Here is a 15,884-nt window from a genome sequence, read left to right as displayed (position 1 = left end):
CAGTCTACCTTAAATAACCTATCAGCTAACCTGGAAAAATGAGACCACTTAGAATCAGGAGTGGCCTTCAGAGACACTCCGGGCTCCTTAAATAATCTGACATCTACTGGGACCGAGGATGTCTGCGGGAAAATAATTCCACATCAGATTAAATAATATTTCACGGGAGCCCAGACACTCCACCTTAATTCAGGTCATCAAGCATGTCTTTTGAAAAAAACAAACCCTAAAATATCCACATCATTTAACCCAAAGTCTGTTGGGAAATAAATCTCTAACTCCTTAAAAAAACAGTATATCCTCAAAGGAGCCAGGTTGCCTTAAATTACCTTGAAGCTCTTACACAATTATTTTGCTTGGGCTTGAAAGTAATGCTTCAGTCGGACACCCACAGCGTCTACAGAACAGCTTCAGACAAGCATGCAGGGGGGGGTGAAATAAATGTGAGCATTGCGAGAACCACATTGAGGTGAATGCCAGGGTCCATTATGATCATATTTCACCATTGCCAGGGAGACCAAGGTGAGCAAGGAGACCAAGGATTGGACGGAGCTGCTGGAGCCCCAGGACTGCCCGGAGAGGCTGGACGGGACGGATTTACGGGCTTGAAGGGAGAGAAGGTACAGAGTGCTTGAACTGTCAGTCAGTGAGTCAGATCAACTTATCTGTGCCTTATTGTGCATCTGCTGACTCCTTTTTTTGTTTATTGCATCACCTGTAAAAGGCCTAAACTAGAGCCATTATAGAAGAGTCATTTGTCAATGACAGACATTTTGTGCTACATAATCCTGGGCCTTGTGTGATGTTTGATCTCACCATGGAGATCTAATGGGGTCTATTTGTGAAATGGGGGACTATGGATCGGAAACATGACTCAGGTGATATCTCAGACACCACTGGTTTGATTTTTGGAGCAATGGCGCATCTTCGTTTTCCAGCAAAATTTACACTGATTGGCCTGATGGGGAGGCTAAAATTAAAGGTCAAAATGTCAAACTTTGAAAGGCCATAATTGCTTCACCACCGGACCGATTAGGATGAAATTTGGAGGGATGATGCATCTTGTTGCTGATTGGCCCAACGGGTGCCTGCATCATTCGTGGGTGATATGTTTCAGCTGTATTTTGGCTGCAACACCTTTCAAGATACTGTTTAATTGTTGATTCTGAGTACAACTGCTTACATACACGCGCCTCATCGACCAATCAGATTCCTTTCCTGGAACTACCTGTTGTATAAAAGTGTATTCAACACTTTCTGAGCTCTGGCAAAAGGTCAGTAACCTGCTGCACACATGACTGGCCAAACTCTTCTGTCACTGTCTCTGGTCTAAACTGTGTGCAGTGCGGTGACTCCAGTAGCCTGCACACAAACAGATGGAACTCCTGCTGATTATGGTGTGGATGTGCTGTGTTTTGCCAGGGTGACGCTTGCACCAGCTGTCCGTCTCTGAGCACCGCAGTGGGTGACGGTGTAGCCGTGCCAGGACCCAAAGGAGAGAGAGGAGACCCCGGTCCCCCGGGACAGGGGAAGGCTGGCAAGAACGTGAGAGAATCATGCGTTTTTTGTTTTTTTGTTTTTTTATGACCGTCTGTCTTTTTCCAAATGATTCACCGATGATCATCTCACATGCTCTCTCTTTCAGGGAAAACCGGGCTTACCAGGTGTGCAGGGGCCTCCGGGTCCAAAAGGAAGCCAGGTATGCATGTCCGCTGATGCTGGTGTATAATTATGTTTGTAAATACACGCTGAAGGGTGTGTGTCTGTTGATCTATGAGAGACAGATTGTAATCTATCCTGTCCTGCGCCCCCTGTAGGGAGGACCTGGAGCTGCGGCAGTCGGCTCACCAGGACCGCAGGTGAGGCTGATGTGACCTGGAAAAAAAAAGTCTTTATTGGCCCAGATGGCCAATAAAGACTTTTTTTTCCAGAGGTTTTATGGCAACAGTTGATACAAGTCTGTCATACAAAGCATTCAGCACCTAGATAGATGTGGTCCTGCTGGGATCCTAGTAATGTACACCGTATCCGCCTGTGATAACAAAGGGTTTTGAGTTTCCCTTCCCCTGCAGATCTAAGGATCATGGCATGAGGTTGTAAATTTCCAGCCTCAAAATTAATCCTGGACCTCTTGAATCCTTGGACTCACTGTGGGATTCTCACTTGACTCTTCTGTTGACGTTGCAGAGTCACAGAAATGATAGCCAGTCTTCCAATGAGCCACTGTTGACCTCTTCACCCCATGCTCTACTCTTTGTTCCTCCCCTCTTTCTTTCTCTTTCCGTATTATTTTTGAAAAACTCTCACTCTTTCTCATATATCCCTGCCTTCATTTTGTGTCTTTTCCACCCGTCTCACAGGGTGAAGAGGGACCAAGAGGGCTCCCAGGAGTTGCAGTGAGTTTCTCCTCATACTTACAAAGCTCTACAATTTCAACACTGTATATTTTTGGTTGAATCTAATGTGGTTTCTCTCCAGGGGCCTGCAGGAGACAGAGGGTTACCTGGACCCGTCGGCCCCGCAGGGGGAAAGGTAATGCAAAGTCATGATTTGGAAGCCCAACTTCTAGCTGCAATACGCAATCAAGTGAAATCCATCCTGTATAAAGCGATGAGTTTTTTTACTGACTGTGTTTCCTGTTCACAGGGCCCCACAGGAGAAGCTGGGCCTCCAGGGCCACAGGGGCCGATGGGGTTTGGAGCGACAGGGCCCGCAGTAAGACGTTAATGTCTCTTTTTGTGTGTGCATGTGTGCGTATCGCGTCCCAATTAATATTTATCTGGATGTGGACTTCTATTGTTGCAAACTAATGTTTCCTATTTCCTCGCTCATCTCCAGGGTAAAGATGGTGCCACCGGCTCTCAAGGATTGCCGGGAGCTGACGGTAGACCCGTGAGTGCGCTTGTTCACTGTCTAAAGTGTGTGTTCTTTTTGCGTGGTTGTCCTTGTTTGGTGTTTTTGTGCGCGTGCGTCTGTAAATGGAAGAGATGTGAGATAAATTTAAGAGACAAGTTTGAGTTGTTGCCTCTGCTGAGTCTGTTGAGAATTTTTAATTTTCTTTGAGCTTCTTTGGGAATTGTCCTTGATTTAGGCATCATTTATAACCAAGGATGTCTGCCTCAATCCATAACAGAGGCAACGTCTGCTCCCATCTCATCCTCTGTCCCCTTGATCTACACTCAACTCGCTGCCCTGTGAGCTTTCTTCTGGAACAACAAAGCCAAACTAACTCTCTGTGTTTGTGTGTGTGTGTGTGTGTGTGTGTGTGTGTGTGTGTGTGCGTGCGTGTGTGCGTGCTGTCCCCCTATCTTGCAGGGAGTTGATGGAGCCAAGGGGGACAAGGTAAGTCTACCGTTTTGTTTGGATGAAGGGGTCTGGAGGGGTTTGGAGATAAGGGGGTGGAACAGATGGTAATCCCAAGAGATGGTTCAACGACCCACACACACACACACACGCATGTGCACTTAACACACACATGCACACACGGGCCTCGGGGCACGGATAGAGTAGCAGCGGAGGTGACAAGTGTACTGTTGCTGGCAGACAAGAGGAGTTTAGGGGCCTTAAGAGGGAGCGTCTGCGAGACTATTAATTACCGTATTCATCAGAGCCACCCATCCAGACTGTCACTGAGAGGGGAGGGAGAGAGGGGGGAAGCGGCGGAGGAGGTGGTCGAGCGGTGGGAGGGGGCGGAGATGTAGGACGGGAACATTTGAGAAGGTTGAAGGGAAGAATAGAGTGAAGAAACAAAGTGGGAAACGTCTAGAAAGCTAAGAGAGCAAGATAAAAATAGCCTTATTCCAGTGTGTTTGCCAGTACACAGGACATGATGTAACTGTGCTATTTTGGGAGAGCGCCTATATAGTGACCTGGCTTGGATGTTAGAGGAAAAAGGGTGAGCAGGTGCGTCATCGGAGCTATTAAGTGTGCTTCTCCTCCCATTACGGCTGAATTAGACCTACGACACCTCCAGAAGGAACACCATGAAGTTCTGCCATCCCAGAATAAACTATATTCAGTTACACTCTACCTACACTCAGGCTTATTCTCAGTTCACAACATTATGGAGCAAGTATTGTGGGTGCAAAATGGTACTGTGTTAGTTTAATGTAGTGAACGTTGTACTGTACAGTCATTGTGTTACAGCCTTCTAAGCACATTATGTATTTGGGAGAATTTTATGAAGTACAATACTCGAAGTTCATGAAGTGTTACCAAAAAAAAAAAGAAGAAATGGTGGAGCATTTTATCTCCTGCTGCCATTAGTGTCTTTGTGATGAATAAGATTATTTCAGTCTAAAGAAGAGCCGAACAAAAGAGTCCTGACAGCTCAAAGGGTTCCTGTGATGTCTGCTTTCTCGCAGTGATTAGAGTAGGTTTAATGTTGGATGAGGACTCGGTTTTGCAACATGTGCGTAAAAATTGTGCAAAGAGTTTCACTTTAACTTCTCTGCTTCATTTTTTGATGTATATTTTAGGGCGAACCTGGAGAGTGCAACTGCATAACGCAGCCGTACATGGGCACAGGCGGACCTGTGAGTACGCGCGCGCGCACACACACACACACACACACACACACTCACAGAAATGAACATATACAGTATAGACAGATATAGTCCCTCTGGTCTTGTTTTGAGTTCATCTTCAGAATCGTTATTTCACAACAGGGGTCAGAAAAAACACGAATTTGAAGTTGGCTGTAGTTATGAGTGCACGCACACACACACACACACACACACTCGCACGCGCACACACACACACACCCAGAGAGGGTTTGTTATTTCTCTACGGGGGACACAAAGGGAAAAAAACGCGCATACATGCTCAGTCATCTCCCCCTCCCCGTCTCCCCAGCTCTCTGTGCTTTGGGGTTTGTCGTATTATCCTTACTTCACACTGTGTGCTTTGTGTATATGCTGTTTGTGCAAGCACCGGTGCTGCTCTGATTTTGACTACTCTTGCCTTCCAGGGAGCTCCAGGAACTATCGGAGGAAACATGTGGCAGCCCGGGCCGCAGGTCTGATCTGTCAGCCACCAGTCATGTCTGATAACTTGTTTAAAAGCCGTGTTTCTGGGTAGCGTTACCTTGGAAAGTTTATTTGCAATGTATCACAGTACTCTCTGTGTGTGCTTGTGTGCGTCTATGTGTGTGTGAATGTGTGTATGATGTGGACATGTATGGCTGTGTCTTTGTATGTTCTAGGGCCCCCCGGGACCCCCAGGCCCCCCTGGTCCCCCAGGGCCTCAGGGCGTCATTGGAATCCAAGGACCCCAGGTAAGACAGAGGGGCAGTAGGGTGGTGAAGGGGGTTCAATTCAGTAGCTGCTCCATCTGCCTGAATTGAACTACATGCTAGTCATGATGTAGGCTTTCGGCTTGGGCAACTGGGATACTTAGATAGAGCAATGCTTTCAGCACTCACAAAATGTGAATTGCTGTGAATGGAATTCACACAGTAAACATGCTTTGCAACTTGATGGGTAAATGAAGTAAATAATGATTAAGTATGTAGGCAATGCAGTGATATATGTGTGCAATAGCTTGGTAATGAAAGAGATAGTCAAAAGCTACAGAAATGCACTAACCCATGTGGTGCTTCAGGCACTAACTGATGTGGGAAGCAAGCTTTGGGAAATGTCACTCAAGACATGAATAATTATTTGAAGGTCCACTTGTAAAGCATGAAAGTAACAACATTTTTAATGAGATACATATTCAAAGAAGCAGTCTTTATTCTTTCTCATTTGAGCAGACCTTCAAATAACGTGCTGCTGTGCTCTGTGTTGCAAGAGTCAAAGGTGTAAGAAAAAGAAATAACACCACAAGTGGTGACGGTGAATGGAAGGAGGTCATGTCCTTGACGAGGGTTCACTAGCAAAACATATTAATCACTGAAGTCAAGGTAGTAATGCAAGTATTGGATTGGTTCATTCAGATTACTAAATTTCATTTTTCATTCATTCGTTTAAGGTCTCTGTGGAGCAATTAAGTCTTTCTGTTTGAATTGACTCATCAAAATGAATGATGAATTGACATTGACCTCTCAAACAGAAATTCCACATTGGTTGTTCTGTTGCCTGGTCATGTGTTGCTCCTGTTAGGTAACACACCGGGTCAGAGCTGCTTGTGATAAAAGGCTTCCAAAACCAAACTAACAAAACTACAAGTGCCATAACACATGACAGGAGGGGAACAGGTTCGATCGGCCTTTGTTTTGTCCCTAACCCTTTGACTCTGCCTTGACCACTGGTGGAGATGGGAGTGGCTAGCCTTTAATTAGCAACAAACCAGTTCAACCTCAGTTCCTTTTTTCAGGGTATCCCTGGAAACGACGGGATACCGGGGAGACCGGGTTTGCCCGGATACATCGTAAGTAAAATGAGAGAGGAAAGGGGGAGAGGTTGCTCTTAACCGCTGATTCAAGATCAGGTCTGCTTGTAACCCCAGAAGGTCTTTAGTGTGCCTGGGGGCAGAGCTGTCTGATCTAGTTACAGTAACCGTAAGGGCAACTTCGAAGTGGAGAGTGAGGAGAGACGAGGTGGAGTAAGGTGAAGTTGCCCGTGGATTCTGATGTGGGGTCAGTTTTGGGTTCCCCCCCAACCCTCCCACTGATGGCTTCATTTTGGAACGGGGAACTTCAAAGCTGATCCCTAGCCAGCGCTCAAGGGGAACTTCACCTCGATGCGAGAAGGGGTTGAGCTAGAGAAGAGCGCCGCATCCTTTTGATTCGCCAATACAGGAATTAAAGGAGAAGTTTGGTGGGGGAAAGGGAGGTCCTGGCACTCAGTGGAGCACTCTGGAAATTTGGAAATGTGAGTGATCTTCTAGAAACTCTCTGCAGAGAGAGACATTTTGTGATCGACACCTCCGTTGGGAAAATGAGTACAGTATGCTGTACTTACAAACATAGCCACAATCCACACACACTGAGATGTAGATGCACACACACATACATAGAGGGAGAAAGAGAGAAAGAGTTGTTATATGAGTCTGGGTCATAGCAACTCAGACTATGGCTGAACCATAAAGAACTTTCCCCTACTTTGCTGCTCTGGGCGTATGTTTACAATCAGAGCCTCTCTCTCTCTCTCTGTGGCTGAGTTCTTATTTTCCACACAGCTGGCAATCGCCCCAGACCTTCCTCCCTTATAATAGACTGACTCCCCTTACCCACTATAAGGACTTTGACCGCAGTGGAAAATTTGGCATCCTCTGCCTCCCATACACACATACACACACACACACACACACACACATGCACGTGTGCTCCTGTCTTGCTCTGAACCTAACGTTGGCAGACAAACCCACCAACACCTCCTTTGTTCCATGGATCTGCATGTTATATGTCAATGGATTCAAAATGGCAGCCTAGCTCTACAAACGCTCAACAAAACTACTTTGGTCATTTCGAAAATAAGAAAGTGATGAAAGTGAATTCAGAGAAATCACAAAGTTAGCAAATTGCTAATCGTTTCAGCTGGAGTGCAGCAGAAGTGAATATTGCACATTGACATATAATTATAGAGAGCCTTCTCTGTGAGAGTGTCTGCTAATGCACAAAGCCTTGTTCTAGCCTGTATAACAGCCAATAGCATGCTGCGTAAAATAGCCTTTCTAGCTAATGGCCCCAGTTTGAACAATGTCAAATGGGTTTGTAATGGCTTTGAAACCAGGCCAGGTGCTATTGACAGACTCTCTCAGTGTAAAGGGTCTCACTGCTTCGATGGGGGGCAGACTCCCTTTTAGTGTAAATGTGAGTGGGCTCGTTGGGGGCGTGGTAATGTTTCAGAACTTACAACTATAAATGGCCAATGTGACTCCATTGTGTGTGTTTGTATATGTGTGTGTGTGTGTGTGTGTTGGGGGCAATGTATGCACGTACAGAGTGTGTATGTGAGTGGAGTCAGTTATGTGTGTCTTTTCTACTTCCTTATTGCCACATTCCACTCTCTGAACTTTAAAATTTTCCAGTGTTGCAGGAGTGAGGTCTCTACAGAACTTTAATTACAGTTGCATGGGCTTCAGCCCGAAAGGAAACTGTGGTTTTGTGTCTCTACAATGTTTACCTTCTATTCTTTTATTGAACCAATGTACGTTTGTCATGCTCTAGCTAGTCAGAATCAAATGAATTTAGTGTCTTGCAGCTGTCTGGGGAGTAGGCAACTGTTGCCTTTGTAGGTTTTCTAAAGGCTACAATGCTTTGTTTTGGCCATCCATTCCACTTTCTCTCCAGTTGTCTGCAAAACCTTTTTTACTTCCATGAGTGAAATCCCCGACACTGTCGCATAACACCAACATTGTTAGAGTGTGGTAATACACCAGCTAACTAAAGGGAATTAATATAATCTGTGTTTTAATGAAAGCCCAATTCAAGCCCAGTCAATTTGGGCTGGGTTTAGCTGCTGTAGCTTTTAGCTTTTGACAAATAAAAATCTAATTTGAAAGAATACTCAGACAGAATAATATTCTCTTTCACCAGCTAGTTTGTGTACTACTACTGCAATCAAACAGTAAAGCTGTTATTTGATAGTCTTGGAGATTTCAGTTAAATTTTTATAAGGAGTAGACAAGAAGTGGGAATCAGACCTTAACAGAGGGTTGTATGTGGTGCAATGAGGCAGTAATAAGCATTTGCCACTGCATATTGTTTTCTTTGTTGGATTGTTATAGAATAATATGGGTTATTATTGGTTATTAATATTATGGGTTTGTGGGAACATTTGCAAAGGTAATTATGTGAACACTTAGATATACCATGGTCATATGCCATAAAATACAAAGGTTTGTTCATTGTTGTGTTTGATTACTGCTATACATGTTTTAAATCTTGTGGGAAAGTGTGTTGAATGTGTCTTGAATGCCTACCCTATATTCCTCTGATTAGGCATTCAAGACACATAGTCATATTTTAGCCTCCTGGTGTGCACAAAAAGGAGTCCTAACCTTTTTCTGAATACCGCATGAATTCTTCCCTTTAGCCTTTGTTCTCATAGACAAGTTTGTTTTGGCGAATGCACTTGCATTGCGTCTTCCATTTGCCTATCCATTTGCAGTATGTCATTGTCTATGTTTACATGCACAAAAATCTAATTATTGTTCTTACTGTGATTACAGAATAATTTGATGAAATAGATGAAATAAAAAACATAATTTCCTCTTCTATTTGCAATCATGGCAGAAGAGAAGAAGGTTCTGTTAATATTCCTGTTTTCATCCAATTGCATATTGTAATCATTGGTTGAATACATTTCCATTTGCGTCCTCCCATATAGGCGGCAAACATCATCATGCATTTCCCTGCTGTCATAGCAGTAGTACTTACTAGCATAGTAATTACTTTCTTGATACTGCATTTCTGATGCCCCCATATAACTTTCCCACAAGTTACCCAGTGCTGAGACTGAACCATGAGGACGCAAACAAAATAGATTTGTAAAAACAACTCAAGGTTGGATTGGGCGTGTTGTAACTTGTGAAAACTAAGATGACCGGGCTTACTTGGAGTATGGTGCTAACTGTTTACACATGCAAACAACCCTCCAATAATGTGACTAATATCACAGCACTCCACATGTTTTAATTAATACGCCAGATATGACCTCAATTGACAACATAACTATCGTAACATAACTATATTAAGATGTTCACATCGCCCATGTGTTACTTGCATTATTCTCATAATCACATTAAGATCAAGGTGTTGAATGCATGTAAATGTAACCTTTGATTACAAAGAATGGAGGGCCAAAGGGAAGGAAACATTTCCATTATTCAGTCGAGGTTAGATTAGGAATCAAATCCTGACACCACAAACCATTTCCCAGTGCTAATCTTGGGAAGTTATGTGACTTTACTGCACTTGTTGCCATTATGGAAATTAAGTTATTAAAATATCTGATCTATTGCATGGATAGGTAGCAGCAGTTTGCACCATGTTGTTAATGCCTATTAATGGGTGTGAGCTCAGTGATAAGGTGGTGGTGTCACATCCAGTGGGTCAACAACACTGTGGCCGTGGACTGAGCTAAATACAAACATGCTGCACCAGGACCAGTGTGCCAGCATTGTTACTGTTGGAGTAAAATACAGTAACTCTAAGGTCAAAAACATCACTTGACTAAATGAGATTCCTTTCAATTAGCCGAGTGGCTAAGAACTTGGTGCTGGCAAGTGGAGTGTTTGCAGTCTGAGCCAGAGCGATTGGTAGACTGTCTCTCTCCAGGTCTGGCTCTGGCTCTGGTTCATGTCAGGTCACTCACATGTACAGAACTTGCATGTTAGTGTCAGTGACTGTTACACAATGAATTACACTGAAATTGGGATGGAGAGTAGGCCCTTAAGTAGTCAATTCCTGATCTGGTATGATGTGGTTGCGAAATTATGAAATCTCCCTGGAGAAAACACATTCAATGCAATACTGTACTTGAATTGAGAAGCACATTGGGAAACATAGTTCTGGTTTGTGCAATGTGCAAGCCAGGAGTTGGCTTTGTTCACTTGGGCTTATTCAGTTGTCTTTAACGTCATTAATGTCTGCCTACTATTAATTGAATTTCCATTTCCCTGCCCCCTTTGTAGAACCCTATTGAGCAGCACCAGCAGCTGCCTCAAGACGCCACTGGAGGGGATGATGATGTAAGTTAAATCAGGAAAGGAGTGCATTATGGGGAATGGAGTTTCATGGTGTTCAGGTACTGTGCATGCCTTGCTTTGCTCAGTCCTTAACATGACAACTCTTGATGAATGTGTGTGTGTGTGTGTGTGTGTGTGTGTATGTGTTCTGTGCCACAGGAGAGCTGTGTTGATGGCTGCTCCCAGGGCTTGCCAGGTGTGCCAGGCACGGCTGGTGCCAAGGGAGAGAAAGGAGACCAGGGCAAGCCTGGCGTAAGCCCCGTGGAAGGCTGTGAGGGGGTGAGACTGGGACGGAGGAGGGTTTCCCGTTGAAACATTTAGTTTCACATTCACCATGACTCTAGATTTGGAGAATCATGCTGTAAATGCTGGTAGTAGTACTGTCTTTGTGTTTGTTGTACTACTTTGATAAATGCAAAATGAGACTCCCTCATTTTGCATTGTATTTGAGGTGGTGTGGCTTAATGCAGTGGTTCTCAGTTCTGGTCCTTGGGGTGCAGAGTACTGCTGGTTTTCTATCCTACCAGCTAGTTAATTGCATTCGCCTGGCATCTCAGGTGTAAATCAGTTCCTGATTTGATAGCTGGAATGAAAACCAGCAGGGCTCTGGGCCCCGAGGACCTGGACTGAGAACCTCTGGCTTAATGTGAGCAGGTATCAGTCTGACACAGCATTGCATCAGCATGATGGTGTCACTCCGGTAACTTGTTCTCTTGTCCACCTGCAGTGCTTGGAGAAACTGGAGAAGGAGCAGGCGACACAAGCACAGGTCAGTTGCAGTCACAGTCACATACTGTAGACACACACACACACACACACACATACACACATGCACATACACTGACATTTCTTCCTTCTCTGACAGGGCAATGACCGATCCTGCACAGGAACACCAGGACATCCAGGAGTGACAGGATCACCAGGAATAAAGGGAGAGCCGGTGAGCGTCTGTGTGTCCATGTGTCCATATATTTATTTTGAGTGTGTGTGTGTGTGTGCATATCTAAAATGCTATACCTTTCTTTATCTTGATTGCAGGGTACACAAGGCCAGAGAGGTCAAGCAGGACAACCAGGAATCATGGTGAGGCTTTACCAAACCTCATTATGAGGCTTCAGCTAGTAGAGTAGCTCCTCTATATAGTGTGATACATGGTAAAGAAACCAGGTTATGTCAGCTGTGCATACAAGTTTTAATTGGAGACACATGTTTCCTGTTTATGATGAGACAAAGATGCTGCAATGGCGGAAGCTTAATCCAACATACGCATCCATGGATGTGCACCCAGTATGCATATGCTGAGTTCTGGCTGTTAGTAACCAAGAAGTTTTTTTCCAGTACTTTGATTACATCCTTTTTTCCCCAACTCATCGCTCTGAAACATCAATCATTGATCAAAAAATGTTTGAAGGCTATGAAGTGCATTGTAGTCCCTGCCTTACAATAGTTAGTCATTACTTCTGTGAGTGAAAAGATGTTATATTTTCCAAGATTTTAGGACAGCACCATTGGGTTTTTGTCTTTCAAGCTTCAGAGATCAAGCAACTCGAATGGAGCTGTACTTTCCGTGAGTTCACAGAGCCCCCTAGTGTTCTTAATGAGAACTTGTTCCAGCTCGGAACCTCGGACAGGAGAACGCTGCACTACACCCACACTAACCTTTTAAATGCTGATTCACAACACATACCGGCTTTCCTGCTGTGCTAGTTAATGGCGATGCACTATTCACTTCGCAGGACAGAGATAAAAATGAAACCTGCTTCAGATGGAGGTCTAAATGGACATTATTTCTGGCTGTTTAGTTCGTCTTGCCCCAGGTGTTTTGGGGTGTTCCTCTCATTGCCTGTTTCTGTTCACAGGGTCCTCCTGGTTTCCCCGGTCCTCAAGGCTCATCTGGTTTACCTGTGAGTCACACAACCCTTTCTCTCTCATATTAATACTACTTTTTTTCCTCTCTCTCTCTTGCTCCCTTTTAATATCTTTATCTGATTCTTTCTCACTCTAATCTTTTTTCTGTTTTTTTTTTTTTTTTTCCTCTCAAATATGGATCATCTCGCTTTTTAAATCAAGCCGCTCCCCACAGAGTTGATTATGCCGTCTCTGCCATCTCCATCTCCCTGTCTCTCTTCGTGGCCCTTTAATGAAAGTTATTTCAGATGAGGAAACGATTTCGTTGTCTCTTCCTCCAGTTGTTCAATTATTCCCCCTGTCTAAGTGATGGAGAGTGGGACTGCTGTACAGACAGAACCCCCCACACCCCCTCCCCCCTCCTCCTCATACAAATGTATTGTTTTAGCAGAATAGAGATGCTAAACGGATGAGCTGTGCGAACGCTGCATGGAATCCATTTGCAGCGTAGCAGCGCTTAATACCAGGTGTTAGCTCGCTGCTGTGTGCGTGTGTGTGTTTGCATGTCTGTGTGTCTGTGTTTGTGTGTGTGAGTGTGTGAGAGAGAGCGGGAGAGAGGTAGAGCGAGGGCATGTTTGTCCCTGCTGCTCAATCTATTACTCGTACTCTTCTTTGTTATCCCCCCCCCCCCCCAATTACAGAGCAGAGTCTTGCAGAGATGAGTTCTTAATGAAAGTCTGCAGCTTTGTTAAGCCACAGCACCTGAATCTACAACAGAGTGAGGGAGGGGAGGAGGAGGGGAGGGGGGGAGCGTAGCAACATTTGAAGATCAATATCTTTTGGAAAATATAAAAAAAAAACCATCTATGAATTCAGCACTTGGGTTTGGGGAGAGATGGACTGAGCAGGCAGTGATCAGCCTCGTCACGGACCCAAATCAGCAGCCTGAAGCCCCATAGAGGTGCAGAGCAGAGGACACAGTCAAACGCAGGCAGCCCCGATGGGAGACTAGAAAGGCCAGTTAGCAGTTTCCCCCATTTGATATTGACTTACCTTGTCCTTGGTGCGGTTTAAGAGGAAGAGGAGGGTTCATTTGTGCCAGGGGAGCCTTTATTCCACACATTCACATTACATCCTCTCCTCTTCTCCTTCTGCTAATCGTTCTTCTACTCAACCTCAGGGTCAGCAGGGCGAGCGAGGGTCACCTGGACTCGCAGGAACAAAGGGCGAACAGGTAAGTATCAACCAATCCGTTTGCTTATGAAATATAACGTGGAATACTAATTGGGTTCCCTATTTGATTGATTGCATGTTCTTTACCTCAGGGACCTCCGGGGACCCCCGGGTATCCAGGATCCATGGGATCGCCCGGGCTGCCTGTAAGTTACTCTCACTGCCTCATTATGAAGGAACTATGGAACTGACAGCAATCTGACAGCTGTAATGGATGGATGGTTGGTTATATGGATGGATGGATAGATGGTTACATTGATATTTGAATTGACATTGATTAACTGCCCATTTGTATTTGTCAGGGACTGAAGGGCGAGCGTGGGAGCCCAGGAAGCAGCGGTCTGAAGGGAGAATCAGTAAGCCACTGCACCAGGACCATCATGACTAATATGCTGAGCACAAAACAACTGCAACTGTATTGTATATTCTTGGCTAACCTTTCTTTCCGTACTGCAGGGTCCCCCTGGTAGCCCAGGGTACCAAGGACAGGCTGGCACACCGGTCAGTGTTTCATCATTGTTATTTTTGTTAGACAGTGTCAGAACATGTTGCCACAACCTGACTTCTAGATTTATCCATTCAAAGTTCAATGACTTTGTTGCTTGACAAATGAGCTATTCTTTGTCTTCAGGGAGCTAAAGGAGACATAGGACCAGCAGGGCCTGCTGGACCCAAAGGGGAACAGGTAAGAACATGGCATACATACACATAAAGGAAAACACTGACTATTTTACCATCATATTAGAGATAGTAAGATAGTCACACAGCCACCATAAATGTCTCCTTTCTTTGTTTCTTTCAAGGGTTTCCAAGGACAGCCAGGTTTCCCAGGACTGCAGGTGTGTAATCACTCAGCTCCTCTGTTGTAGATTGTTGTTTTTGGAAAAGGTGCAGTAACTTTGCTCTGTGTATTATTATGTCTATTTTCAGGGTCAACCAGGTCCCCCTGGCAAAGCTGGAAGAGAAGGGCCCCCAGGGCCCAAAGCTGAAAAGGCAAGAGCAAATAATCACACTTTGAGCTGTTTCTGATTATCTTTTAGATTTGCATCTAAAATTATCATTTGTTGTAGTCATGGAAATGATTTGGTATGAAGCACATAAGGGCATAAGTGTGTGTGTTGATGCCCTACTTTTTCTCTCTCTTAGGGGAATGATGGGTCCCAGGGCCCTCAGGGACCAACCGGGCCACCAGGTTCTCCCGGCTCCCCAGGACTGATGGTACGTGCATCTTATATCATTTGTTTGAGTTTGTCGCTTTCCAGAATTTGTGAATACTGTATACAATTATGAGGATCCTTATCAGACCTTTCTGTCTGTGTTTGCAATGACAGGGGCCTCCAGGCATTGAGGGAATTGATGGCAAGGATGGGAAACCAGGGTTGCGGGTAAGAATTTTCTCACACATGCACCACATGCGTACACACGCATGGCCAAACAGAATGGCCAAACAAACATTGTAGTGGTACAGTTAATGGCAGGCAGTTGACTGTTGACTGTATGTCTGTCTTTTCTCTCTCGATCTGTCTTTTCTCTCTATCAGGGAGAGCCAGGCATTCCAGGGCCAGCAGGACCAAGGGGAATCCCAGTGAGTATGCCTTTTGACCTCTACATGACCCAGTTTAGTCCTACTAGCCAATGTTTTTTTTTTTTATTTATCAGCACCATTGGAGAAAAACAAGAACTAGGCACAAGAACTAGGCAGAAATCTATCAGCTATCATTATGTCAACACATCTGCCCTTTATTTATTAAGCAAACATGTCTTGCTATCCAAATCTGATCCTAACACAACGTGCATTTTTTTCCTGTCAAATCAGCTGTATTTATCAATTTGAACTTGGCTATTTCGGTAAGGTCAATCTCATATCTAGTCAGAAAGCATGTATGCTCAGTTACACAGATGGTATCCGGTATGTTTATGGAAAGTACCAAATAACAAAATAAGTGTTTAATGCATTGTCTATCTCAGTCTCTTTCATACAAAAAAAAAATAAAATCATCAAATCAGCGAAATCATTCAGAAATTAAGCTAAATAAGCTGCCGTGATGTTTTGCCCCTCCAAACATTAACAGCATTGATGCATCATTATCTTTCACTCAGTTTGTTTTCAAGGATATAATTTGGTTGGCATACTTCTAACTGCATTGTCCTGAGAAATGAGACTTGCACTC

At 44.4% G+C, this 15,884-nt stretch overlaps 1 protein-coding gene across 3 annotated transcripts in view; it reads left to right on the top strand.

Annotated features, from left to right (window-relative positions):
• Positions 1 to 15,884, top strand: part of col16a1 (collagen, type XVI, alpha 1) — a 66,000-nt gene that overhangs the window by 42,853 nt on the left and 7,263 nt on the right. For 2 of the 3 annotated variants that reach the window (XM_071919794.2, XM_071919793.2), the window contains 29 exons: positions 513 to 620; positions 1,423 to 1,545; positions 1,646 to 1,699; positions 1,818 to 1,859; positions 2,361 to 2,396; positions 2,479 to 2,532; positions 2,647 to 2,715; positions 2,839 to 2,892; positions 3,316 to 3,342; positions 4,479 to 4,535; positions 4,970 to 5,017; positions 5,204 to 5,275; positions 6,316 to 6,369; positions 10,579 to 10,635; positions 10,792 to 10,911; positions 11,360 to 11,401; positions 11,498 to 11,572; positions 11,671 to 11,715; positions 12,492 to 12,536; positions 13,661 to 13,714; positions 13,806 to 13,859; positions 14,016 to 14,069; positions 14,170 to 14,214; positions 14,345 to 14,398; positions 14,517 to 14,552; positions 14,644 to 14,706; positions 14,860 to 14,931; positions 15,045 to 15,098; positions 15,254 to 15,298. In XM_071919794.2, the coding sequence (XP_071775895.1) occupies positions 513 to 620; positions 1,423 to 1,545; positions 1,646 to 1,699; positions 1,818 to 1,859; positions 2,361 to 2,396; positions 2,479 to 2,532; positions 2,647 to 2,715; positions 2,839 to 2,892; positions 3,316 to 3,342; positions 4,479 to 4,535; positions 4,970 to 5,017; positions 5,204 to 5,275; positions 6,316 to 6,369; positions 10,579 to 10,635; positions 10,792 to 10,911; positions 11,360 to 11,401; positions 11,498 to 11,572; positions 11,671 to 11,715; positions 12,492 to 12,536; positions 13,661 to 13,714; positions 13,806 to 13,859; positions 14,016 to 14,069; positions 14,170 to 14,214; positions 14,345 to 14,398; positions 14,517 to 14,552; positions 14,644 to 14,706; positions 14,860 to 14,931; positions 15,045 to 15,098; positions 15,254 to 15,298 (1,713 nt within the window). The remainder of the gene's footprint in view (positions 1 to 512; positions 621 to 1,422; positions 1,546 to 1,645; positions 1,700 to 1,817; positions 1,860 to 2,360; positions 2,397 to 2,478; positions 2,533 to 2,646; positions 2,716 to 2,838; positions 2,893 to 3,315; positions 3,343 to 4,478; positions 4,536 to 4,969; positions 5,018 to 5,203; positions 5,276 to 6,315; positions 6,370 to 10,578; positions 10,636 to 10,791; positions 10,912 to 11,359; positions 11,402 to 11,497; positions 11,573 to 11,670; positions 11,716 to 12,491; positions 12,537 to 13,660; positions 13,715 to 13,805; positions 13,860 to 14,015; positions 14,070 to 14,169; positions 14,215 to 14,344; positions 14,399 to 14,516; positions 14,553 to 14,643; positions 14,707 to 14,859; positions 14,932 to 15,044; positions 15,099 to 15,253; positions 15,299 to 15,884) is intronic. The other variant, XM_071919795.2, reaches the window with a different exon arrangement.

This window comes from Centroberyx gerrardi, chromosome 19 (assembly GCF_048128805.1).
Source record: "Centroberyx gerrardi isolate f3 chromosome 19, fCenGer3.hap1.cur.20231027, whole genome shotgun sequence".
Taxonomy (NCBI): Eukaryota; Metazoa; Chordata; class Actinopteri; order Beryciformes; family Berycidae; genus Centroberyx; species Centroberyx gerrardi.
The sequence above is the reverse complement of the archived record's forward strand: the minus strand, read 5'-3'. Positions and strand labels throughout refer to the sequence as shown.